Here is a 26739-nt window from a genome sequence, read left to right as displayed (position 1 = left end):
TTTCTGGTTTTAAGAGCATTTAGGGTACATACCTAATTACAAAGAAAGAAAATACATTTGATAACTTACCAAGCAGTTACAGAATTATAGATGAATGAATGGATTTCTAGTGAATGAGCATATGAATAAGAGACAAAAATCAAGTGTGGATATCTCAGGAGAGGAAATCTGATGTTTACATTATTTGTTACTGTTTACATACACTACATGAAGAATTTTTATACAATCTTTTCTTCTACTTTCTACCTGAAAGTATGTTAAGCCAGGATATTAATGTTTTATTTAAAAAAAAAAAAAAACAAAACAAAAAAAAAGGAGGGAGCAAGTTCACAAAAGCCACATGCAGACAAGATGAGCTAGGATGCTTACTTTAAGGCGTAAGAATTTTCCGTAGGTAAAAGCATGTGTTAAGAAAGGTTAAGAGCAGTCCTCTGGTAGCTCCACTATATCCGTAGCTGAGGAGCCCAGTCTGGTTGCTCACGTTAAAGCAGAAGCCGACCAAGGTCTGGGCTCCCTGACAGCGCACTCCAAACTGGGGCAACAGATGGGATGGATCTTCTGGAAAGCAGTACTGAGGAGAAGGATCTGGGAGTCCTGGTGGATAGCAAACTTTCCATGAGCCAGCAATGTGCCCTTGTTTCCAAGAGGGCCAATGGGATCCTGGGCTGCATAGGGAAGAGTGTGTCCAGTAGGTCCAGGGAGGTCATTCTCCCCCTCTGTTCTGCACTAATGAGGCCACAACTGGAATACTGCATCCAGTTCTGGGCTCCCCAGTTCAACAGAGACAGGGAACTACTGGAGAGAGTCCAACGTAGGGCAACTAAGACGATTAAGGGATTGGAGCACCTCCCTTATGAGGAAAGGCTCAAAGAGCTGGGGCTCTTTAGCCTGGAGGAGAGAAAGCTGAGGGGAGACCTTATCTATGTTTACAAGTACCTAAAGGGTGGGTTGAAGGATGATGGAGCTGGACTCTTTTCAGTGGTTTCCAGCGATAGGATGAGGAGCAACGGGCACAAGCTGGAACAAAGGAAGTTCCATTTAAATATGAGGAGAAACTTCTTTATGGTGAGGGTGACAGAGCCCTGGAACAGGCTGCCCAGGGAGGTCGTGGAGTCCCCTTCTCTGGAGATTTTCAAGACCCGCCTGGATGCAGCCCTGAGTAATGTGCTCTAGGCAATCCTGCTTTAGCAGGGGAGTTGGACTAGATGATCTCTAGAGGTCCCTTCCAACTCTGACAATTCCGTGATTCCATGAAATGATCCTTACCCTGATGAGCTGACAAGTTTGGGGTGCACTGATGGGAGAGTGCATCACGCCGCTTGCGGTTTTTAGTCTGGTCTCAACAGAGTTATATCAACAGATGCTGATTTGTTTCTGGGCTTATGGATTCTGTATCTAAATCATGTAGGTGTCATAAAAAAAGCCAGCATCGGTTGCTTCTGACGTTGATTAAATGTTTTCTGCATAGATCCAGTAAAATTACTAACATTCAGGTAGCTTTGCAGTGATTTCATTCCACAAGCACCGATTTACCCTCTACCTGAAGTAATTAAGTCTTTATAAGCCTACACGAATACCGCTGCTTAATAAAGGGCCCAAGACATCCTTGAGCTCTACCCGCTTTGAAGACGGGTACAAAGTTTAAGGGTGTTCCAACTAGATTGCGCCAACATTATACGTCACAACAACGCGTTGGCGATGATTTAAACCCTGTGCTGTTTTCCTGCCCGCGACGGCTGATCGCTTAAGGCCGCGTTCCGAAAAAGAGGGGACCACGGCTGCCGTGTCCCCCTCCCCCTTCCCCTCCCCCCCGCAGTGGTGTCTCCCCACCGGCGTGACCGCGGCACCCGCCCGCCCCCCCTGCCTTGACGTAGGCGCCGCGCGCCTGGCCCCGCCCTCCGGAAGTGCCGCTCGCCTCCTCGCTGCTTGGCTGGTGCCCAGCGCCGCCGCCATCGCCATGGGGGGCAAGAACAAACAGCGAACCAAGGGCAACCTGCGGGTGAGCGCGCCCCGCCGCGCCCGTGGGCCCCGGGTAGCGCCTCAGCGGGGCCGGCAGGCGGCGGGGCCTCGGGGTTGGGACTTCCGGCAGCGGCGGGAGGGTTAAGGCCGGCCCTCCCCTCTCGGTGCCTTGGGAAGGGAGCTGTAGGCCGCCGAACGCTGTCCCCCGTTGGGAGGCGGCCCTGCCTTTGGGCCCGGTGGGAGTAGGTGGGGCTGGGGGGGCTCTGGGCCTGGGCCCGGGCCCCGGCCCGGGCTCCTGCTCCTGCTTCAGGGGAGTGTGGGGCTAACTCCCCGCGGCGTTCCGGAGAGGGGCAGGGGTAAGGGTGTGTAACTGCGAAATCACCGCGGGTGTAAGTTCAGCAAGGTAGTGGTGGGTACGTTTAGTGTATTTTTTTCTGTGAGGAGTGTTAAGAGTGCACCTGTCATGGTGTTTCTGTCTTGCCGCTGCGCCTGAAGGGGTGTGTGACGTCTGTCATATGTGGCACCCGTGCAGGATGGGAGAACTGCAGGCGAAGTGTTGTGTTCAGGTTGTGGAACTCCTGCAAATCTTTTCCATCTCCCGTACTTAGAGAAGACTAGGGAACACAAAGAAGCGAGTCTGTATAGTTGAGGTTTCACATGCTGAAAAAATTACTTACTCTGTGGGTATAGTAGTCAGGTAAAGGGTGGCTTACGTACTTCAAGAAAACTTCAGTAAATTGTCATTACTTTAAAAAAAAAAACAAAACCAAGAACAAACACAAAACTGCAACTGTCATTAGGAAATAAAAGGTATTTGGACTATGAGGTGTCACAGAGAACATTAAAGCATCAGTCGGTTTTGGGACATTTTTTTCAAAAGAGTAGTTGACATAAATGTGAGCCACTGATATGATGAGCAATGTGTTGACTTACCTGGGACAAACTAGAAGAGAGACGAGATGCTGACCTTCAAAACACTCACTACAATACAAACTGGATGGTATTGCACTGTGTTACATATCATAGAATCATAGAATGGTTGGAGTTGGAAAGGACCTTAAAGATCATCTAGTTCCAACCCCCTGCCATTTTGCTCAATTCCTCTAAATCCTTATTGCCCCCTTTGTTGCTGGTAGCATCCTTCGTTTCGTGTCTGTTCTTACTTTTCCCAGTGATATGAAGAACATTCCTTGGGAGCTCTATTGGTCCGTATGCAATAACATAAGAAGAGCTGGTAAACACAGAAGTAGTAAAGGAGGGTAAATCATTTCTTAATAAATTGTTCACTTAAAGAAGGACTTTTCTGTTATGCTTTTTTGCATGTGTGGATAAACAATATAATTTCTGTGAGTATTCATGGATTAAAATCACTATGAGAAGGGAATGCTGATTCTAAAGGGAAGAATAGTTTTCTAGGTCAAACTTCTATGTTTAAAGCATAGGTGGCCTTTTTTTGTGAGATGTTGTTTTAAATAGAAGGTTAATTATACAACATAAATAGGATCATCATTTCAAATGCATGATGTGTGCAAAATAAAATTACTGAAATAGATAACTGACTTCTGTCCCTGTTTTTTTGTCAGCCTTCTAGCAGTGGGCGAGCTGCAGAGCTCCTTGCCAAAGAACGTGGAACAGTGCCTGGGTTTATTGGCTTTGGAACATCTCAGAGTGATCTAGGATATGTCCCTGCCATTCAAGGAGCAGAGGAAATAGACAGCCTTGTGGATGCTGATTTTCGAATGGTGTTGCGAAAACTTTCTAAAAGGGATATCACAACAAAATTAAAAGTAGGTGTATCCTTTGTCCCCCCTAACCTTTTTTTATTGGAAAACAATACATTTTTCTTAAGGATGGGAGAGGAATATGTCAAGGTAGCTAGTACTATTTTCATATTGGTAAGTTTGCTAGAACTGTAAGCCAGAAGGTATCTTAGAGGACTTGGGAAAAGGTCCATCATGCAATGCAATGGACCTTTTTTCCATAAAATAAACTCTACACATGCTCAATTGCAAGAAATTAATTGATTTTTGAAAAGGAACGTTGCAGTGACTGGTAGAAGCTGGTAAATCACAGAACATATCTGTTTGACTTTTTAAATCATGCTTTTGATATCTTGGTTTTAGGCTATGCAAGAGTTTGGGACAATGTGCAAGGAAAGAGAAGCAGAAGTTGTTAAAGGTGTTCTTCCTTACTGGCCAAGAATTTATTGTAAAATCTCACTAGTAAGTATTAAAGTATCTAAATTAAAAACTTCAGACTCTGTATACTTTCTGTGACAACCTCAAAAGCAGTCTTTATTGATATCTTTAACTTTGGTGGTGTGCTGGTTTTGGCTGGGGTAGAGTTTTCTTCATAGCAGCTAGCATGGGGCTGTGTTTTGGGTTTGTGCTGGAAACACTGTTGATAATGCAGGGATGTTTTAGTTACCACTGAGCAGTGCTCACACAGAGCCAAGGCCTTTTCTGCTCCTCTCACCACCCCACCAGTGAGTAGGCTGAGGATGCACAAGAAATTGGGAGGGACACAGCCGGGACAGCTGACCCCAACTGACCAAAGGGATATTCCATACCATATGGTGTCATGCTCAGTATATACAGCTGGGGGAACAAGGAGGAAGGGGAGGATGTTCGGAGTTACAGTGTTTGTCTTCCCAAGTAACCATTACAAGCGATGGAGCCCGGCTTTCCTGGAAATGGCTGAACACCTGCCTGTTGATGGGAAGCAGTGAATGAATTCCTTGTTTTGCTTTGCTTGTCTGCGCAGCTTTTGTTTTACCTATTAAGCTGTCTTTATCTCAACCCACAAGTTTTCTTACTTTTATTCTTCTGATTCTCTCCCCTGTCCCACCAGGGGAGAGTAAGTGAGTGGCTGTGTGGTGCTTAGGTGCTGGCTGGGGTTAAACTACAACAGTTGGAATTACTGACTTGCTCCAGCAAAAACAGGTAGTTGAAGGAAAGTAGTGTTCTTTATTGTGGAGATGTTTCAGAATTGGCAGTGGATGGAATCTTGACCTGTTTATGCCAGAGCTATACTTGCTGGATCGGATAGCTGTTAGACCTTTATGGCAAAAGATGACAAGAACTTTTCATGAGAAGAAATATATTTTATGTAGATTCTAGAACAGCTAAGAAAATGTACTGTTCAGTTAACATAATTACAAATCGGTTTGGTCTAGGACTAATATCACACCAGACTTAATATTAAAAATAAAAAACAAACAACAAAACCAAACATGAAAGAAACCACACCTACCCACCCCCAAACATGAAAAGACCATGTGTAGCCAGGTAATCCATAATTTTCTGATATGTTTAATACATCTCCAAACTATCTGGACTGGCTACGTTTGGAAATGTGATATTGGACAAAATGAATCACTATTCTGATCCCTTAAAACAACTCCTAGTATTTCTTTCAGGAGCATAGAAAGTCATGATGTTGTAAATTCATACAGAAATAATGGATAATAGTGCACAGTTTTTGTAGGTTTATGGTCATTTTAATCCAAAAAGTGCCTTCAAGTCTTCCTGTTTCTCTTGGCTCTTGTCTTTCTGTTAGATGTTTGTATAAAATGGAAATAGAAACTATAGTTAGGGATATCAGGAAAAGGTTACAATTCTGGATGTGCAACACATCGGGAATATGATACTGCTAAGTTAGGACTCTCCCCTTATTTAGGGATATAAAGACTTTTTTGTCATCGTTGTTGCATATTTTCAAATCTATATAGCCCAATTCATTGTGAAAATGGCTGAACTAAGTCTTTTTTTTTTTTTGTCATCATCAGTTTTGTGTCAGCTGCTTTGAAGTACCCAGCATGAAAGGCACATTTCTTAAACTAACAAACTTTTCTTTCTCTTTTTTTTTTCTTCTTTTTCCTTTAACAGGATCATGATCGCCGTGTTCGAGAAGCAACTCAGCAGTCTTTTGAGCAACTGATTCTTAAAGTAAAGAAACACTTAGCTCCTTACTTAAAAAGTATCATGGGATACTGGCTGATTGCTCAATGTGACACTTACTCCCCTGCTGCTTCTGCTGCAAAAGTAGCTTTTGAAAAAGCTTTTCCTTCAAGCAAACAACCTGAAGCCTTAGCATTCTGTAAAGATGAAACTCTTAGTGTGAGTTTATATTTACGTTATTTCTTTAAGGCTTTCTGTTGAGTATATGTCAACTTTTATTACAAGTTTAAAACTCAGCCTGCCCCTATCTGTTCTTTGTGGTTAAATTTTTCTCACCTGGAACTTTTTGCTCCTGCTAATGTGAAGCGAAGGCTGAGACAGTAATACATCCTCTATTGTTTTTGACTTGCAGTTAGAATGACTGGAACCAGAGGAATGAATATGAAGTGAATTTACTTGTATGCATTTCCATGTAATGGTGCTCAGTAATCGTGTAATGTTGCTGACAGATGGAATAATGATGCCAGAGTAGTTTAGCTGCAGTGGTAGAGGATTAAAGAATGCTGAGCAGTGTTTCAGAGAGCCTCTACAAGTTTAGTTCTGACCAAAGTTAATGCTCTTCTGCCAGTCGTTTATGAAACTGAATTGACTGAATTTAAAAAGGTGAAAGTTTGCATTGCTGGCCCACCATTTGTAAACTTAACCATTTCGTTTTGTCTCAGTTTGGCTTCTTTTCACCAGAAGCCTGTTGTTTAGGACTGCAACTTACAAAGTATTATGAAGTCTTGATTCAAACAGTACCACAGCTGCTATGTTCAGCAGGAGTCAATTAAATTATGTTCTTGTTCACTGGCATGTCTAAAATGTGTTTAAAAGACTTGACTTGAAGGTTGTGAAGTTTTATTGTAGAACTGTTTCTGAATAACATGTAGACTATATTATTCATATAAAAATATTTGATTCTTGTGTGTATATATATTTTCTTTTTTTCCCCTAGGTACTTCAAGATCACCTTCTGAAAGAAACACCTGATACGCTCAGTGACCCCCAGTATGTTAGCCTGCTTCCATATATATGGTTTAAGTCTTGGTCTGTATTGTGTTCTCTGTCCCTGAAGGTAGCGGATTTAGTTTTATTTCAAGAGACAGAATAGTTGAGTCCAGATCCCAGCAACTTTCTTTGAGACTAAAGTATAAATGCTTTCGAAAGTGTTATCAATTGTCTCATTCTTGTTTCAGCTCTTTTAGGAGTAGCATTTTTGAATAGCTGGAAGATGAGATGACTTGAAACTCTATCTAACACTTTATAACGTAATTTGGTAGCAGTAGAACCTATGGAAAGTTTACATATTTACATTGCTGGCATCTGAAATCAAAAGAACAACACAGAAAAACTGAAGACAGTTTAGATGAGTTTGAGAAGCCTACTGACTTATTTATGGTTCACTTTAATTTTTTTGTTTTTTTTTGTTTTCTGAGAACTGTACCAGAGGAAGAAAGGGAAGCCAAGTTTTTCCGGATTCTGACCTGTTCCTTGTTAGCTTTAAAAAAGTTGCTTAGCATGTTGCCAAAGAAAGAGATGCATTCCTTGGAGGAAAAGTTAATGTCACTTCTGTCCCAAAACAAATTTTGGAAATACAGCAAACACAGCGTACCACAGGTGACTTTTAAATTTCTTTTTCATTCTGGTTGTTTTTAGTTAAAGATTATACACTGAGCCTAAGCAAGTATTAATTGCTTGTATTCTACAAGAATGAACTTTGTACTTCACTGAATTATATTTGAAATAGCCTTCGAATTTCTAGTCCTTAAATAGACAATATTACTCTAAAATTTGCCCAGTAGGCTAATTTCTTATTTCCGTGTCAAAATCATCTGCTGTAGTGTCACAATCATCTACTACTGTCATTTCAGGTTAATGTAAAAGATGCAAACTGTGTCAGTTTACCCCATTTGTTCTTAGTGCTTTTGGATTTTTGTTTTTTTTAAACTATTTTATTTGGTCTATGGTATGACCAGTAGTGCATAGTGATGAATTGATTCTGGTAATATTTTATTAAAAAGTTTTAAGGCACTTTTTGGGAAAACATGCTTTTGGAGGAGTATATTAAAATTTTTGATAAGCATTTTATCACTAAAACAATTAAAATATTAAACAGTGTTATCAAAGAATTTATTTATTTTTCTTTATTTATTTTTCTTTATTTTTCGGGCTTTGCTGATGTGATAAAATATGGGGACTGCATGTTGTAAGTTACAGTGACTTCAAAAGGAACGTTAGAAATTGCATGTAGAGACAAAGTATTGTCATTTGACTAAAATTTTGTCTTTCTGTCTCCTGTGTCAGGTTCGCTCAGCTTTCTTTGAGCTGGCTTCTGCTTTATGCCAGTACTTACCTGAGCTGTTGAAAACTGAAGCACCAAGAGTTTGTCCTGCTGTTCTTCTTGGCATTGATGACAGTGATGCAGTGGTGTGTCCTGCTCTTTGGGAAGCTGTCCTTTATGTTATTGCCACTATTGAGGTAATGTGGGAAACCTAAGGGGCAGATATTTTACTCAAATTTAACTTTTCACTAAGTGCCATTGTTCTCTGCGTAGGATTAGGAAATCCAGCTTGACTGGTTTTTCTTTATGATTAGTATCATGAACTTATCAATGCTACATGCTCCTTCTTCCTCCTTAGGATTCTAGTGTAACTTTCAAATATATTCTATCCATCATGCCTGAAAATCTGAATTGTTTTATAAGTTTAATTAAGTTAACATTAACCTGATTCCCTTTGATTAAAGATAGTTACTAATAAATAAAATAATACTTAAAACCTTTTTCTTGGTTAAAGACGATTATAAAAATGACTTGCAGTGGATTTTTGGTTTGTTTGTTTCCCCTTCTAATGTAATGCTTGGTTCAAAACTTCCCCCCCCCCCTTTTTTTTTTTTTTAAGTTTTAAGTTAAATATGTGCTTTGAATTTATTAGCAGGATGAATGGTGTTGCCATAGACAGGGATGCTTTGAGGGTTTAATGCTGCAGATCTATTTTGTAACTGCTGGTATAAACTGTTAACAACTCTGTGTGTGGGGTTAATATCTTTTTTCAGCTTGCTATAAAAATGGGTATCTGAAACTATGATAAATCAGATCAGATGACAAAAAAATTGATGTTTTGGGGGAAAGTGCCAAGGTATTTTGGATCAATCAGAAGATTTTGGGGAGGAGTTTTGAAGTTATTGATGCTTCTGAAGTTAGGTTATTGAAGTCATTGCTTGTTCTTGATAAAAAGAACTCAGAATTACATACAGGATCAGTTACAATAATGATTTTTATGAAGCATACTTAAAGCATTATTAAAGAAGAAGCCTTTAATTGCAGTTTGCTAACAAGGAAGGTGCATTGATTTTAAACAATACAGAAATAATTTTATCATATTAGCTTCTTAAATTCAAAAGCTGAAATAGGGAGAAAATTATTTTTAAAAATAATGGCAAGTGAATTTAAATTTTACAATAACTTGTTCCTGCTACAACATAGGGAGGTAGATTTATGTCGCCTCCTGAGCTAGGCATTTTTCTCATTTAATTTACAATAAGTGTATTTCTTTCTATAGGACTGTTGGAGTCATGTAAATGCCAAAAAGGGAGTTTTACCAAAGCTATGGGCAGTGCTTCGAGAAGGTGGACGAGGACTAGCTACCGTTATATACCCAAATCTCTTGCCGTTCTTTAGCAAGGTACCTCCTGGCATTGCAGAACCAAAGCTGGAATATTTCAGAACTTTTTTCAGCTCTATAATTCAAGGGTACGAACCAAAAATTTATTTATTTATTGATTTATTTGAAATCAGTCTCTTCTACATTTGGAAATAGGAGAACTGATCTTCTTCAAGCATTCAAAGATAAGTAACATATCATTTAGCTTGAGGATATATAAATATGCGTTATTTGCTTATTTGAGAAAAGACTGTTTTCACTATGATATTTGAAAATCGTATTTTTAAAATACTTTTAAATATCCAAAACTAGAGTCAGTCCTTTAAACCGTTTAAAAGTCAGTCTTCCTAAACCTTTAGCCATCTTTTTGATTTAATTGCCTTCCTTACCTAAAGCATTCTTATCTTTCATTGGCAAAGCTTTGTGTTTATTCCATGATAAGTTTTAAAATGGGAAATTAATTTAAAATAAAGATTGGCTTTGAAGATACCAGGCTCTTCTCACTAGTGGGTAATTATTGCAGAGGTTATTGGCGATTAGTATTATGATTATGAAATTTCCTATAGGCAGGAACTTTCATTCTTATGATACTGATTTTTTTAAAGGCTTAAAACGATCTTTTTTTTTGCCTTTAAAATACATCAAAAAATACTACTGAATAGTAGACAGAATGCTCGACTGGATATATTTCCTCTATTTTTACAGGTATTTTTTAATGAATGCTAAAACTAGATGAAAAAGTTATTTTAATACAAGTTATATTGTATGCCTGATTTATTGTTTTGACTCTTTAAATATGTCCTGTTGAATTTGTTTTGATCTGACTCCTATCAATGGTTCTATGAGTCTGTATTATCATGTCGGTGCTGTTTGTGCAAGAACAACATAACCAAGGTTACATTCATTACATATGGACATATGGGTTTCTCAGAAGCATGGATGATTGAGCGTGCCCTCCCTCTAATGCTGCCTTTCAATAGGTTGTCAAGTGAGCGAGCAATAGCCAGTCCTTCGGAAAGTTCAGCAATTATAATTGCATTTATGGAATGTCTGCGCTTTGCCATACTACAGAAGATAGATGAAGAAGATAACCAAAGACAAATTCATCAAATGCTTATATATGACCAGGTATTTATTCAAAATACTTAATGTGTGTACATTTAATAATTCAAAGTTAAAGAAAAACGTAAATTTCTATGAGGATTTACTTCTCTGTTGAAAGTTTCACTAGATTTTATGGAAAAAATATCTTCCTGAATTTAGTCAATTTTTTCCTTCCTATAAAATCTTCCCTTTTACTGTGCAGTTTAAATTATATTAAAAAATAAAGAAAAGCATCCCATCCTGTATATTTTTATTAAGGGTTAAACATGAGTAATTCTGATGTTTTTGGAATTGCTTCTGGAATGTTTTTTTTCAAAATTATAGCATTTACTGGTATTATAAAGAATAAAACGATCATCTGGTTAGATCACTGTTCTTTAATAATTTTTTTCGTCTTTATAGCTAATTCCTCTTACTGATGCTGTACTTAAGGAGCCCAGGTTACAAAATGGACCATTATTTTATCAAATAGCAGAAACATTGAGCTCCTGGGAAGCTAAAGCAGAACTCTCCAATGATGATAGCACTGATGAAGTTTTCCAGAAACTGTTGTCAAATTTTTGGGACCATCTTTTAAAAAAGTGTGTACTTCACGTTGATAAGTTGGATGCTGATGAGAAGTTGTTGTTTGCCATATCTGGTATGCTGGAAATTCTTCAGAATCCAAAGAGTGCTACAAAACCAAACAACAGAAAATCTCTCAAAATCAGATTTACAGATGAGGATCAATCTGAAAGAAACACAGAGAATGGAAAGCTCACAGAAGTGAGAAATAGTGACTCTGAAATACAGGCTGACTTGCAGCATAGTTCACTTCTAAGGAAAGAACCTTTAGAAAATTTAGTCTGCAACCTTGCTGAACTGAGTATTGTGTACGTCAATGAGCAGAAGTCAGAACAGCATTTGAAATTTCTCTCTGCCCTGCTCAACTCTTTTTCTTCAAACAGAGTTTTTCAAGTACTTTTAGAGCAGGGAAATGATGGAAGCTCTGCTCAAGCTGAATCCCAAAAAGAAACTAAAGCTCATCGTGAAAGTCCATCTGTACAATTTCTGTATATGAATTTAATAACTTGGCTGAAAGAAGACTGGAGGAAAGACACCCATTTTCTGGTTGATATTTTGTACAGTGTCCTTAATTGTTGCAACAGTAATGATGAAAGGAAGATAATTCTTGATGATTTAACAAAGGTATGATTCTCATATATTTTGTTATTAGCTTTTATCAAAATGACTACTCTTTTTGTGGGCTGTGGTTGGTTAATCATTTTATTTTGGGGCTGTGGAATGGAAGATATTTTACATGAACTTGGATAAGTTCACCATTAAGGAAGATGACAGGGTGAAAGGTTATAACATATCCCTTTCTATATGTTATAAATAATTTTAAAAAAAAGTAACATTAATATCAGAATTTCTCTGTTCTTGCTTCTTGAAACAGTGTGCTTTTATACTAATAATCGACGACCTTATAAATGCAGTCCCTTATTGATCTATGTGGTAGAGAAAGACCTGGACACCAAAAATAACTTCTGTTACTGAAGCTTAGCAACTTCTGCTTATTCACTGCAGAAAATAAAGTTGTAAAGCAAACTGTGAGATGGTATTAAATGCTTCCTATTCAGCAAAGAATTTGTTAAATGTTGTGGAATTTGTTTTTTCAGATGGATCTGAAATGGATTATTTTTCTCCAGATAATTCAAAAGGTACCTATTAAGATTTTTTTGTTCTTGTTTTGAATATTTCTGTGATATTGGCTTTGAGAGTTACGTTTGACTTCTTTATTTATTTTTTTTTATTTAAGTAGTGATAATTTCCATAGCTTGAAAATCTTGTAGTAATAGTTTGAGTGTTGTTTATTGAACTGCAATTAAATCTGGGTACAGTCTTAGAAATGAAATGATGATACCAAAACAAATGTATCCTTTTTCCTTCTATTTTTGGTCAGTTTGCTCTTTGAGTCAGGGGGATTCCTGATTTGTTTCTGGTAATCCCTCCTAAGCTAGTGAGTGTGAAGCTGGGTATCAGACCAATAATTTGAATCATTATTTGTGTCATCACCCTTACATCGTGCTTACAAGGAAAAGATAGTGTGCCATTTTTTTCGCATGGGACATTGAGACACTGATATTTAAGTGATTGCCTAGGATGAAATACGAAGTGTATTACAAGAACTCATAGCAGTTGATTTAGAATCCAATGCAATGACCATAATATCTTTCCTCAGAGATACTGTATATTTCAGGAGTCCTCAGTTTTTATGTTTTTGTAACTTAAAATTGTTTATCACCAAAGTAATGTTTGCCTGATTTGTGACCTTCCATTTCTTTTTAGAGAAATTCAGATGCTCTAAATAGATTTGCTGTTAATTTTATTGTATTTCCACCAACATGGTCATCCAAAAGTTATCTTTCTAACTTCAATGTAGGTATTCCCTGGATTCTATAGTTGGAAAAAAAGGAAAAATAAGAGGTCTTAGAAGGTGACTTGTTTCACTCTAAAGTAGAGGTCTGACCTAGCCATAAGTTGCTGTCTCTGACCAGAGAGAGAGTTGGGGGGATTGTTGTAAATGTAAACACCTGGAGACATATTGTTTATGACATTACATTATTCCCACTCTTGTGTGTGCAGGTTTGACATATGAATCTTATGCTTAGTTAGTCATAAAAGTTAATACCCTCAAAAGATTATAAGAATCATTTTCTTGTGATTCAGGCGTGCTCAAGCACGACAAAGCTTTACTTAGTGTCTGACTGGCTGAAAGGAGATACACTCGGAGAAAGACTTGTAATGCTGGCAGATGATCTGTGTCACCTGGGTTTAAAACCTATAGCAGCTCCGTCAGAATCATCCTCTTCAGAAAGGTGGACCCTCCTGAGCTTAGTGTTGTCACAACACATTAAAAATGGTAAGCATAATACAAATGACAATGGTAAGTCTAAGAGACCTTCAGGAACCATGGTGGTTCTTAGCGATTTTGGCCAAAACAGAGTATGTGGACTTTCAAAAAGATTTTTCATGAGACCTCTCATCTAAGTTTCTCAAGGTAAACTGTCATGGAGTAAACGGATGGGCCTTTCATGGATCAGTAACCTGTCAGAAGATAGGAATTAAAGGGGAAAAAGGATAAATGTTGGAAAGATGATAATTGTTTCTGATAAATTATTCAGAGTAATCAAAACTGAAACTTCAGGGAGCTGCAGAAGTGTGTTGTGATACTGAATGATCAACTGATATAATTACAAATTAATTTCAAAACCAATAAATATTAAAAGCATACACGGGAAGAACACACTTGTAACTGTATCTATTCAATGGTAGGCTCTGAGCTGTTAAAACTCAGAAAAGAGATCTTCTGTCATCATGATGGTTCCCTGTAAGTAGCAGGTTGGTGTTCAGCAATAAAAAAAAGAATACAGGTTATTAAGAGCTGCTATGAAAAGAACGGAGGACAAATTAAAATTACTATAGCATTGGTGTGTCGGTATCTTGAATACTGCTTGTAGTTTTGGTCACTGCAATATTCTTGTTCACCTATATGCTTTTGAAAAAAAAGTGTGATAGAATTGCCCAAAGAAAGGAGGCAGGGATGGTTGGGCAAATGGAGTAGCTTCTGGTTGCAGAGGCAATAAAACAGGCTAGAATTTTTCAGCTTGCAATGAAAGTGATTGGGGATGGGGTTGTGGTAAAGAACCATAAAATCATTATTTGTATGGAAAAAGCAAATAGGAAGAAATTTTTCATTGTTACTTTAAATGGAAGGGCCTGAAGTCGCTTACAGATACTTAGAAATCAGGCTTGGTGAAAGAAAAAAGGATAGTTCTTCATACAGTTCACAATTAAATAATGGAACTCATTGACACAGGATGCTGTGGAGTTTGAGGATAAATGGCATAAACCTACTTCAATCCAGTGAGAGACTATGCATATTCTTGGAAGATTGATCTGATTGGATTAATTATATGCAATGGTCCGGGTGTAATCTCTGGCTTTCAGTTGATTCCCAAAAGCTAGGAAGGCATAAAAGGGGAAGGGTTCACTCTGCACTTGCTCCGCTTTAAGATACTTTTTGTCTAAGCTGCTTCAGAGGAAGGATACTTGGCATTGTGAAGCTTTGGCTAGGTGATGCTAGATGACTGGAATAAGAAAGAGAGTTTAGGTATACATTAGACTGCAACTGCTTTGCACTTTATTTTGCATTCAAAATTAGTAAATAAAAAACAAATCTGTACCTATTAGTATGATGCCTGTGAATGATCGTTTTTATTGAGTAATCAAAGCATGCTGTTTTTTTCCTTCCCCCAATAGAATCTTTGATTGGTGAAACTTTTGTTGAAAGGATTATTGATAAACTTCAGGCAGCTCTGTCTAAAGCTAAGGATCTTTCTGAAGCTGGAAATTCTGAACTATCAGTATCTTTCATCTGCGATGTAGCCTCGAGCTTTTTCAGCTCAGTTAAAGGGTGCTTACTGATGCCATCCTCAGAAGACTTGCTGCTTACCATCTTCCAGTTGTGTGCTCAGAAGCAGGATGCTACGCATTTAACAGGTAATTTGGAAAAAGAACTTAAAACTTTTTTGTAGTTGATGATTACATCTAAATTCTTCTTTTTGAAGAATGAAACAGATTCAAATATATCATAGAATATTGAGTTTCTTGCACAGACATTGGTCTCTTGCAGCTGTAACTGACATGAAAATCTGTGCTTTAATTTACAATGCCAGTAGTCACTACTAAACATCAAGTCCTGTACATCGTCACAAGGATTTAAAACTTTTTTTGATATTTGTATCCCTGTGCCTCAGCTATCTTTGGGGCTGTGATATTCCACACTTTGTGGAGTGTTGCGTGAATTATTTAAGGTCTATGAAGTACAAAGGGTGAACATTTTTTTTGTTCATTCTATGGTTTGAGGTTCCTATGAAAACATTTATGTAATCACTTCATGAGACACATACATTTATTCTGAAGTCATTTATATTGGTCAAGTTGCTCTGACAAACTGTGATCCATTTCTCTCTCCACCAGCACTCATTTTCAGATCGAGATCCTGATTTATATTCTTTGAATGCAGAATTTGAGAGTGATAAATCGGTATATTGATTTACTGACATAAATACAAAGGAGGAAATGTTGCAGTGTTGTCGTAGAAGTGGAGTAGGACAACACTAACCAGAAAATCACTGCTACTTTGCACATGAGTATTGATGTTGTGAATGTTCAGTATTTCAGTATTTTACAAAGGTCTTTCGTTTTGAAGACCATATGAACATGTAGTAGACAACAGGAACATCACTGTTATTCTCAAAGAAAACATTAGCTGTGTCTCAGAGTTAATTCAAAATTGCTCTACAACAAGAAACCTGTGTGTTTGCCCTTGGTAGTTATTGCATGTAACTGCATGGAAGAGAGAATTCTTTTCCTGCTGTAGGACATGTGATCGTGGCTGTATGCTGTAGGTTGTAATTTGAGTTTACCTGTTTGTGATGGGTTTGCTTGTCTGTTTGTTTTGGTTTTTTCCTTACAATAGATTTACTTGTATGTAAATTAAAACACACTTGGATGTCTGGTGTACATTCACTTGCGCATCAACTTCGGAGTATGCAGAAGCAGAGTACCTTTTTGCAGAAGTCTGCGCTGTGGGTCAAGAATCAAATTCAGTCTTCCTCTTTGGATGTTAAAAGGTAATTGTGATGTACCTGTCCATTTCATAATACGTTGTTCTCCAAAGCAAACTAAGATCAGTGCTATACTATTCTTTATTTAATTGGTGTCTGTGTTACTAAGAGATTTTCAGCCTGACTGTGTTGTAGAGCATAACTTAAAAGCCATTGGTATAGAATGTATATCACACTGATACAATGTATATAGCATTGTATCGATGTAAAATAAAGCAGCTTGCTTTTACTGGATAGTGCCAAACTCGTTTGCAGTGTTTTCTCCTTTTCTCAGCCTTCAGGTTTTGATCTCTGCAGTTAGTGATTTGTTGTCAAAGCTTATGGAAGCTGATGGACAGTCTGGGTACCTTGTGGGAGCTTATATTGAGCATGTCACACCAAGCAAAGCTGAGTGGGCGAAATTGCAGGAGTCTCTATCCACTGAGGTAAGAAAATGCATGCAGTAATCAATCTCTGCAGTACCTCAAGTCTCTGGCCTTTAGGGTGATAAGCATTCTTTGTTTTGACATGGCACTGCAATTATGAATATGTGCATGCCTGTGTAAAGGTTCTCTTCAGCCTCTTTCCATGATAGAGGACAAAATCTGTGTGTTTATGGTCCCATGCAGTACTACTGGAGAAAATCAAGATCTGTGAAATTACCCTGTTCTGCATAGAATATCAGCAACTCACTTTACAATTCAGGGATTTTGTCTTACAGAATATACATCATGAATATGTTCTTATCTTTAAGTTAATTGTTCTTTAAAATTAATTTTATGAAAGACACCAATGTCTGCAGAGAAACGTGATGCCCTATCAGCAAAATTCTGATATACATAGAGTGGAGAGTGGGGAAGGACATAAATTTCCTGTCCAACCACCAATATTCAGTAACCCTGGTATTTCTTGTAAAATATATAGAGTTCTAAAGATACATATTTATTTCTGAGGCAGCAATGCATTTTCAAGTTACTGCTGTGCATTTAGGTTTTTTAATATGCTGGAGAGGGTTGTCCTCAGCGTTGTGCTTTTGGTGTTAATTTGTATCTTTCATGGTTATTTTTTAATAATTCTGAATTTTCAGGGTTAAACAGATCATGCTACTGTTTCAGGGTTAAGCAGAGCTACTATCATGCATCATTAAAATGTCAATTATTTGTTCATACTCTTTTATGCACATATTGCAGTGGATGCACAAACCTCTTTTGGAAGGAAGGCTTAGTATGAATTGTGAACCTTTGGGATCATGTGTCAAGCTGTGTGGCACAACTAAACTTCCAGGCCATCTCTGTACCTCAGCTTTGTTAAGTAAACTGGTGCTACTTGTATTGGAAAATGGTCTAGTCCGTGGAAATGATGACGCTGAAAGAAAGAAAATGGACAATATAAGTAAGTTACAATGATAAAACTTAAAAGGAATTTGATTTTATAGTAGTTGTAAATTAACCTGAATTGATAATTAGAAATGAATACTTAAAGTTTGACTTACAGGTATGAGAAATCATCCTTTTACCTTTTGTTGTTTTCTTTTATTTTTTTTCTTTAGTTGTCCTTTAAAAGTATAGATTTCCACAACTATAGTATTTATGTTTCTAGGACCTTTTGTGATTATGTACATGCTATCTCAACAGAACTTTGAATTTGGAGAAGTGTGAATTTATGATGAACTTCAGAGTTGTTCATTGCAAAAACACATGGTGCATTGGCATGAGTGGGCAATAGGAGCTGTATCCATCCATGCCATCAAATAAATGCCCTGAGTGTTTAGCCATAATGTAAAGATATTTTGAGGCAGCAATTTTTCTTAATTCGACCAGGTAGAATCTCATTTCTTTTTATTTATTGAATGCTCAAATTAGAGGCAACATTATCAAACTAACATTTCTGTCTCCAAAAGTCTCACCTTGTTGAGAAGTGTAATTGTTCAGTGTGGGTCTTTGTAAGCTAATGAAGACATGCTTACTATTAGCATCATTTTTTTTTTTGTTTTTTCTCTGGACCTAGATCTTAATTACCTTGTATGCAAGAAATATAAATATTAAAAGAAAAAACAACAGAAAATAGAGAGGAGTTAGAGTTTTTTTCATGCTTGATTTGCTTTAGAATTTCCTGAACATCTAGAATAATTATAGCTTTTTCTTCTCTTGTATTTTATGAAGCAAAGTCAAGTATCCAGTTCATGCTTTGAAGCACCTGAGATTGCATGTAAATGTTGTCTTTTTAATGCATTAAAAACATACTTAAAAACTCAACAAAACCTTGACCTGAAACTTCTTGCTTACGGACTGAATACATTCAGCAGTTGTTTGTAAACAGCAACCTTTGTTTAATTAGTTGCAGAGCTATTGTACTCATTACAATGGATTGAAGAATTGGAGAATCCTCCTGATCTGCTTCTGGAATATCTTCACATGTTAGAAGAAATGCACATCACATATGAGAAGTTCACTACGCTTAGTAATACAACTAGCCTCCAGCAAACAATATTTGATAAGTATGTAAGAACAAGTAAAACAACCCTTAACTATTTTCATATTTTGCGTTGTATAGAGTATTAAGTGCCACCATATTTCCTAACATGTATTGATTCAAACTTCATCCAAATGCTTTTGTTGTGATCTGTGCATCGGAATTTATTAACCAGGGTCTTTTTTCTTCTTTGAAGGTCAGAGGAACATGGAAGACTCTGGTCCTTAACCATGGCTAAAGTGATTCGTGCGGAAAACACTGTATCCTGTGAGATGAAACAACTTTTTAAGACAACAGAAGGGTATCTTAATACTGCTTCCTATAATATTTTAGTTTACATTGCAAATGTTGATAATGTTAAATGATACTGATTCTAATGAATGACATTTGAATACTGAAAATTTGGTAGTATATGTATGTGATACGTAAAAGTGAAACCCAGTTTAGTGTGTGGGATTAGTTACATCATAGGATATTAGGTCATTATGAAACGATGTTTTGTTTACTAGTTAAAATTTTGGGTTTGTTTCATTCTTGGTGTTTTGCTTGTATGAATAGGTTTGTGCCATTAACAGAGGGCAAATTGCATACACTTCAGTGTCTATCACCTTTTTTAATTGAGGAAGAAAAGAATGAGCTTGTCTTCCACTGTGTGGCCAAACTTATGATGTGCACACAGACAGAGCTCTCCAGTACCGATGGTGAGTCTGTTCCTGCCTCAGTCCACTTCAGTAAAATTTAAGAACATTATTCTGCAATAATGTTTGCTTCTAGATAAAATGTTTTAACTATAATAATATAATTTTTCCTATAAAGAAATGTCTTCTCAGTTTGCGTATTTCTTTTAGACTGTTTGGTGTAGTAATTTTCTGCCTTATTAAGGAAGTATGAGCTATACTGCCTGGTCCAAAATTAGAACTAAAGATTTAGGCTGATATTGTTAAAAGAATTTTAATATTGCTCTACTTGTTTGGTATGTCTGATTTAAACACGTCTGTAAATACCAAAGTTTTCAATTAATTATTTAGGCTTTACACAGCATGCAAAGCATTAATATTGTCAACTGATAGTGTCGTGATAGTCTTTAGATGCTTTAGCAAGAACTCTTTCACAGTTTATGTATAATTTTTGAGTAGTTCTTTGAGTACATGTGATATATTGTGCTGAGTCGGAACTACTGTACATACACGTTCAGCAGCTCTTCAAAAATTACTTAGAGGTAATTGAGATGTGTTATAATATTGCTTTGAATATCCTTTAGAAGACCTTTTGTTTTTACAGACTTGTTCATTTTCAAGAAAACTCTTTGGAAATACACACAATTAGGAGGAAATTCTTTACTGTAAGGGTAGTGAAGCACTGGAACAGGTTGCCCAGGGAAGTTGTGGATGCCCCATCCCTGGAAGTGTTTAAGGCCAGGCTGGATGGGGCTTTGAGCAACCTGCTCTAGTGGAGGTGTCCCTGCCCATGGCAGGGGGGTTGGAACTCGATGATCTTTAAGGTCCCTTTCAGCTCTAACCATTCTATGATTCTATGTTTGAATTAGGTGTCATTTAAAACTAAGAAATTCCTTTTTTTCTTTAAGTACTGCTTTCATGCTTTCTTGCACATGGTCTTATTAATCAGCCTATATAAAAACTTGAAAGTTGATTTTGTATTTTTTGACAGGACTGTGCTTACTTAAATTGAAAAAAACTATCTTTGGTGATTTTAAGCTGTGGACTTATGTCCCTTGGCAGTGTTCAGGTTTTCAGATGAGTTCTTCAAATGGATGTCCTTAAAGCGTGAAAATTTTCAGTGTTAATGTGGTGCAGCAATTGAGAGGAACCTTGAATCTTTCTACTGTGGTAGTTTTCCCTTTTTCCTTTTCGGGAAACACTTTTTGGACTTAGTGAAGCCTTCCTGGCTTTCTGAGTGAACTGGTGAACCAACTGAATTTGTCTGTGAAACTTTATACAGAACATGGGAAAAAGAATCCTCACTTCTCTCCTGTGTGAAGTGCTCTTGTTTGTAATGCTGGTCTGCATTTTCCTTTCTGCTGCTTCTCATTTTCCTAGGGATTCCTGAGCAGAAAATATATATACACAAATTTTCCCATCAAGTGTGACGTAGGTTGTGGGCTTACCATTCAAGTTTTAATTTTTTTTTTCAGAGCAGTAAAATGCTGGTAAAGTTCTTGTAAAACATTGCACTTCTACTTAAGTGAAGAGGTTTGTTTGGTTGGTTTTGCTATGCGTAAATAATACTTTAATTTACTTAATTATTTTTCATCATGCTTGGAAAAAATGTTCGTGTTCTCCAAGAAATCTAGCTATATGCGGTTTTCCTTAAAAATGGAAAACACTACTAGTACAACAGTAGTACTTTACTCTGACAGTAAAAATTAACACTCTTACAACATTATTGGAATTCACAACTTGCAGTTACATTTACTTAATTATCTGTCTGAATTATTGCTTAGCATACAACATTTTCAGTAGCACAAATAGATTTAAATCTTAGCAGGCATTTTCCCTTTTTGTTAATTGTATAAACCAACAATCTTTTAGGAGGTTTTGTTGGTTTGAGGGGTTTTTTTGGTTTGTTTTCGGTTTTTTGAAGTATAAGTTGGATATAGTATTTCTGATTCAGCAGTGGCATCTCTGGTTTAAGTGTTCAATGAAAAAACCTTAGGTATTATCCAAGCTATCTTATGATATTAATGTTAAGTTCAAATAAAACAATCCAGTCAATTAACATATGTTACAATGTTTTGTTTGTCTTGATAATTAAGACCTATTGAGTATGACTATAATTATTATTATTATTATTAATTATTATTATTATGTTATAGGAGCATTTGGGTGTCTTTCCATTTTGAACTCCTGCTTGGATGATAGAAGTATTGATTGTGATCATCTACTACCTGGAATACTAAAAATCATCATGTCTTGGAAAAATGATAATGAGGACAGCTTTCTCTTTAGCTGGTGGGTGCTACTTTGAGATAATTTGACTTTTTTTAATTTCTAGAACAGGAGTTTAAAAATACAGAGTGGTTATTAACTCAAAATCAATTTGTAAGTTACAACCACTATCCACTGTTCTAATATTACATTTTTAAGCCTTTGTGGAACTGCATCCCTCACTTTAATATACCAGCCTTTAAGTATCTAATAACTCATACTGAAGAAAGTTACGCGGGAGATTGAAGACTGGGAAACGAGCTTTCTTAATGCACCTAGATGCCTACTGTTTTCAAAAGCACTCAGAACTGACCAGCTTTTGTAGGTGTTGCTGGATACTCAGTTCCAAATTCTGATTGCTTATTTAGGTAGCAGAAAGAGTACTTGGATATCAAACATAGGTGTGTTTTTTATTTTTAAATTCTGGACCTGAAAATATAACTTGGAAAGCTTCCAGCAAGGAGTGAAAATGTACTGAGATTCATTTGTCTTGAGTATAGTGAGAAAAATCCAGGCAACAAAGTCTTGAAATAATGTACACTATTTGGACACTTGAGGGCTTATATAAGTTACTAATTTTAAAAATAATTTGATTATTTTTCTTGCATTGATTTATTTAAAATTGCTAAATTTCATAGTTTATGGAATTATATGACTTGAGTGAATATGAAAATTGTGCAGTTTTAGGAATCTGTATAGCATGCAAATGAGCAAGTAGCTCCAATAGTCTATTTTGTTCCTGTTGACTGACTTATTTAGACTTGGCAGCTAATGTAGTATTCTAACTCTGTGAGAGACAGAGTATGAAAAGCATGTGGGGCAGAGCCCGATGCAAGACTAATTTGTCGTAAGAGGAGTGAAGGCAAGAATACAAATATTTGTGTCTACGACATGAATATGTGTAAGCTTTAGTTGTATTTTTATTGCAGCAATCTGAAAGAAACAAGTGCTCAGTTGCTTGGTTTCAACATAGAGATGATGCGTTACCTTCCCTTGCTGCTGAAGTATTCCACAGCTCCTTTGGCCGATACTGAATGGGACTTCATCATGTGCTCCATGCTGGCCTGGTTAGAGGTAACATGAAAGAGACTATTACTAATCATTGCATTGCAGCTTTTAATAGGATCCTCCTGATGCCCTCTGAACCTAGAGGGGCGGGCAGGATAAAAAAATATGCTACAAAATAACTACATTTTTAAAATCATACTGGGATGTCTGGTTGACATTTCATCCTAAATCTTTGAAAGCTGTATATTTGTAAATAGGTGAACTTTTTAAGTGGAAAGTTGGGTGTCAGGATGATACAATAAAACATTGTAGAAGCTATGCCACATAGCAATTAAATTGGAACAAAGATGCATGAGGATTGCCAAGATGAATGGAAATTGGAGTGCTCCTAATCATTCTTACTTAGAGTTTAGAATGCAGTGGTCTTAATTTTAACTTCATTTCATCTAATGCGTGTGTTAACTTCCTAGTGCTTTAGAGTAATGATAGATATTAATAGCTGGGTACTCAGCATTTCAAAGATAACTTATTTTAAAAAGCATCTCAATTGAAATACGGAACTAAGAAAAAAGCTTTACCTACCACATGAGTGCTAATATTACATCTTCAGTTTTGATGTACTTAGCTTTTTACATTATTCGCTGGATATGGCAGGGACATAGTTATCTCAGCTTAGCAAATATTTGACACAATGGTAAAAGAATTGCACAAATTCATTGAACTTTGGCAAAAGTTATGTGTGGCTTAAAAGCACAAGCAATACTGTATCTCCTCTTCCTTTTTGTATATGGAGATGAAATTACCTCCCCCTTGAAGTAATACAATGTTTAGTAATGGCATTGGTAATTGGAGAGTAATTTTGAAATGTGTCTGCCGTAGGCCTCTATGTTGAAAAATAATATCCCTTTAAGACCAAAGTCTTAACATGACATACAAAAATTAACTGAATGAAAAGCAGTATCTGCATTTCAATATCTAAATGATCACATGAAACATCAAAATTATATTCTAATGTTAGAAAATAAGTCAGTGTGAACAGCTGAATAAGTCTTTATTAATCAAATGAAGATGCAGAATCTCTCACCCTCTAGTGCTTTTTTTGTTTTTGTTTGGTTGGAGTTGTTTTTTTGTTTTTAAACAATTGTAGCATCCTCTGTCACTACACACTTAGAAGGGCAGGCTGGAAACTTACATTTGGGCATTTTTGGTCTCAGGATTAATCTTTCCTGTTCTGTGTGTCCCTCAAAACTATTTTTTCAATTTCAAGACAAAACAACCTGCAAAAGAAACAACAAACTTTTATAACAAACTCATTGCATAGATTAGGTGCTTGGGAATATTTTAAATATTTAATGATATTCCTTATTTGGGGAAACTAGTAAGAATAAAAGTAAGAAGAAGGGGCTATGTTCGGGAAGAGAAAAATATTCTCCTGATCGTCACTTCAATAATTTCCAGATTACGGTAGTATATTGCCCATTTTCTTCTGCAATTTGGAAATAAAAGCATCACATTGGTTATACTTACATGTTTGGGAGAAAAAAGTGAGAGCCCTTCATGGATCCATTTTGACTCACTTGGCTGAACAAGTGCTCCAGATAAGCACCAGTTGTGTACATTTCTGCTTGAATCCACTTGGTGGCAGTTTCTTTCTGTCATTATAAAGAAGGTCATATAAAGGAAGCAATCCAGGGTTCTAAATGCTGATGAGACTTGGCAATAATTTTCAGCAATAATTTATCTTACTAAAATACAGATTATATTTTTAAACTTTTTTCTTTTTTTCTCCCAAATTGTTTTAAAATGGCTTTGCAATTGAGTTGTCTTTGAAATTACACTTTCTGGTGTATACAGGGAACGTGAAACAGGTATTTTAAAGCAAATTTATAGTTAAGAAATCTTCCTTTTATTTTTTCCTCCTAGACAACAACTGAAAACCATTCGCTTTATCATGTCCCGCTTGTGCAGATTTTTGCTTGTGTCAGTTGTGACTTAGCATCTGCCCTTAGCGCTTACTTTGAAGCTGCATCTCCTGAAGCTACTGACAACCTTCCTGTGAACTTGATCAGTGAATGGAAAGAATTCTTTTCTGAAGGAATTCACAATTTGCTGTTACCTTTGTTGGTGAAAGTCACAGGCAAGTATACGGCAAGGAGGGTAATAGTGGTGCCTGTCAGGCTATTCTGAAATAGAATTTGACAGGCTGTATTATTAATTTATAGGAATATTATGTCAATGTAGCTTATAAAAACTCACTTTTTTGAACACTTATATGCTAATTAGTAAAGTAATTGCACTTAACATTGTGACTTTCAAGATTCGATGGATTCTGATTAGCAGAGTTTGAGTTATTTCTAGTAATGCTTGTTTATGATATCGTCCATACATTCTGTATCACAGCTTGTCTTTCTCTGTTTTAAATAGGAGAAACCAAAAATGCATCTGAAGGCTCCTTTCAGAACTCTGTCTTAACGTCTTTGGGTGAAGCTCTAACATACATCTCGAAGGACCAGTTGTTAAACCATAAATTGCCAGCGAAGTTTGTTGCAGGCCAGAAAACAAATCTTCCAGATAAACTCCAGACTCTACTAAATACATTATCTCCGTTGTTGCTTTTCCGGGCTAGACCTGTACAGATTTCTGTCTACCATATGTTGCATAAGTAAGAATCAACACATTTCTTACTTCCTTCACCTTCCTTCCACGTGCTTCCAAATCCTTTCTATGTTTTTAAATATGCTGTAGAACATGCACTTAGAGATGTGTTTAGCAAAGTCATGGTCCATTACGGGAGAAAATCCTGAACTGGGCAAGTCGTGTTCTGTATTGGAGAACATTATATAAAGCTACAAATGCTAAATTTAGTTGTAAAAGTAGACTAACTATATACTGAGAAACTTTACTGCAGTATGTGAAGATACAATTTTATTTTCTGTACCACAGTTGCATAGATATCAGTATTGTCACTATAAAGCTATTTATTTTTAGCCGCTGTTTTAACACTCAAGAGAATCCTAAAATGTAAACTGAAATACTGTAGGTTTAATCTGGCTCTGACAGTATCATTAAATAGTATAACCTTTTCATTTTCCCTATTTTAGATAAGAAAATGAAGAAAGTGAATACAAATTTGTAGTATTCTTGTGAACTTTTTGGATATCTCTAATAGTACAGAATTTGAAAAATAGTGTGTGTTTGCTCAAAATGCAGATTGAGAGAGAGATGGCTTAAGCCTAAGAAGCTACCATTATCTTTTACTTACACTGGGGCATGAAGTTGCACTTTATAGCTATATAGCTAAAGAATATAAAGTTATAAAGCTATAGCTTTATATCTAAAGAATAGCTTTATTCTGAGATAGAAAAGTTTATTTTAGCATGACTCAGGAAGTGTAAAAGGTCTGGAAAAGAATGGAGCAAGACTACGTGCTTATTGGATACTGTCATTTGGGCACTAAATTTGCAATGGTGACATGTGTCTTAAAGATTCTGTGTTGTTATTAAGGAGTAATTGCCATTATTTTATTGCTTATCATTAATGTTGATGCTAATAAGCAAAGAACTATGCATCACGTACTAAAATAATAAAAATTAAATCTGATTTCCTTTCCATATTTCTATAGATTAATGCCTGAATTGCCTAAATTTGATGATGAAGATCTCAAATCTTACGGTGATGAAGAGGAGGAACTGGCATTGTGTGTATTTTTTTCTCATGGTTTTTATGACCGTTTTCTGTATTTTTAAAAGGTGTTACAAGAGTTGAGATTTGCAGCAGTGTAGTCGCCTGTCAGGAGAAGTTGAAAGAAAAAAAATGACATGGCTATGACAGTAGGGTCATAAATATTGAAAATCTTAAATATAAATGGTTAAGTCTGCCTTCCTGCTAGGACTGGAAACAATATTTGCCATTGTTTCCAATTGTTACTAGAGTAAGTGTAAAATTTTTACTAAAGTAAGTGCAACGTATATGCTCTATATTGTAAAATTGTGAC

General features: G+C 36.5%; 1 protein-coding gene across 2 annotated transcripts in view; it reads left to right on the top strand.

The window, feature by feature from the left end:
• The first annotated feature begins 1901 nt into the window (after nucleotides 1-1901).
• The window catches only part of LTN1 (listerin E3 ubiquitin protein ligase 1), a 31070-nt gene continuing 6232 nt past the window's right edge, over nucleotides 1902-26739 (top strand). The window contains exons 1-24 of one of the 2 annotated variants that reach the window (XM_074146431.1): nucleotides 1902-1999; nucleotides 3543-3746; nucleotides 4083-4181; nucleotides 5847-6077; nucleotides 6856-6908; nucleotides 7337-7517; nucleotides 8205-8378; nucleotides 9461-9651; nucleotides 10543-10690; nucleotides 11069-11854; nucleotides 12328-12369; nucleotides 13379-13571; nucleotides 14972-15211; nucleotides 16194-16347; nucleotides 16616-16766; nucleotides 17511-17712; nucleotides 18658-18817; nucleotides 18989-19093; nucleotides 19351-19493; nucleotides 21626-21761; nucleotides 22667-22811; nucleotides 24669-24882; nucleotides 25170-25407; nucleotides 26368-26442. In XM_074146431.1, coding sequence (XP_074002532.1) covers nucleotides 1958-1999; nucleotides 3543-3746; nucleotides 4083-4181; nucleotides 5847-6077; nucleotides 6856-6908; nucleotides 7337-7517; nucleotides 8205-8378; nucleotides 9461-9651; nucleotides 10543-10690; nucleotides 11069-11854; nucleotides 12328-12369; nucleotides 13379-13571; nucleotides 14972-15211; nucleotides 16194-16347; nucleotides 16616-16766; nucleotides 17511-17712; nucleotides 18658-18817; nucleotides 18989-19093; nucleotides 19351-19493; nucleotides 21626-21761; nucleotides 22667-22811; nucleotides 24669-24882; nucleotides 25170-25407; nucleotides 26368-26442 — 4307 coding nt within the window. In that variant the 5' untranslated portion in view covers nucleotides 1902-1957. The remainder of the gene's footprint in view (nucleotides 2000-3542; nucleotides 3747-4082; nucleotides 4182-5846; nucleotides 6078-6855; nucleotides 6909-7336; nucleotides 7518-8204; nucleotides 8379-9460; nucleotides 9652-10542; nucleotides 10691-11068; nucleotides 11855-12327; nucleotides 12370-13378; nucleotides 13572-14971; nucleotides 15212-16193; nucleotides 16348-16615; nucleotides 16767-17510; nucleotides 17713-18657; nucleotides 18818-18988; nucleotides 19094-19350; nucleotides 19494-21625; nucleotides 21762-22666; nucleotides 22812-24668; nucleotides 24883-25169; nucleotides 25408-26367; nucleotides 26443-26739) is intronic. The other variant, XM_074146440.1, reaches the window with a different exon arrangement.

This window comes from Numenius arquata, chromosome 1 (genome assembly GCF_964106895.1).
Source record: "Numenius arquata chromosome 1, bNumArq3.hap1.1, whole genome shotgun sequence".
NCBI lineage: Eukaryota > Metazoa > Chordata > Aves > Charadriiformes > Scolopacidae > Numenius > Numenius arquata.
Note: the sequence above shows the minus strand (reverse complement) of the source record. Positions and strands in the feature narration are given on the sequence as shown.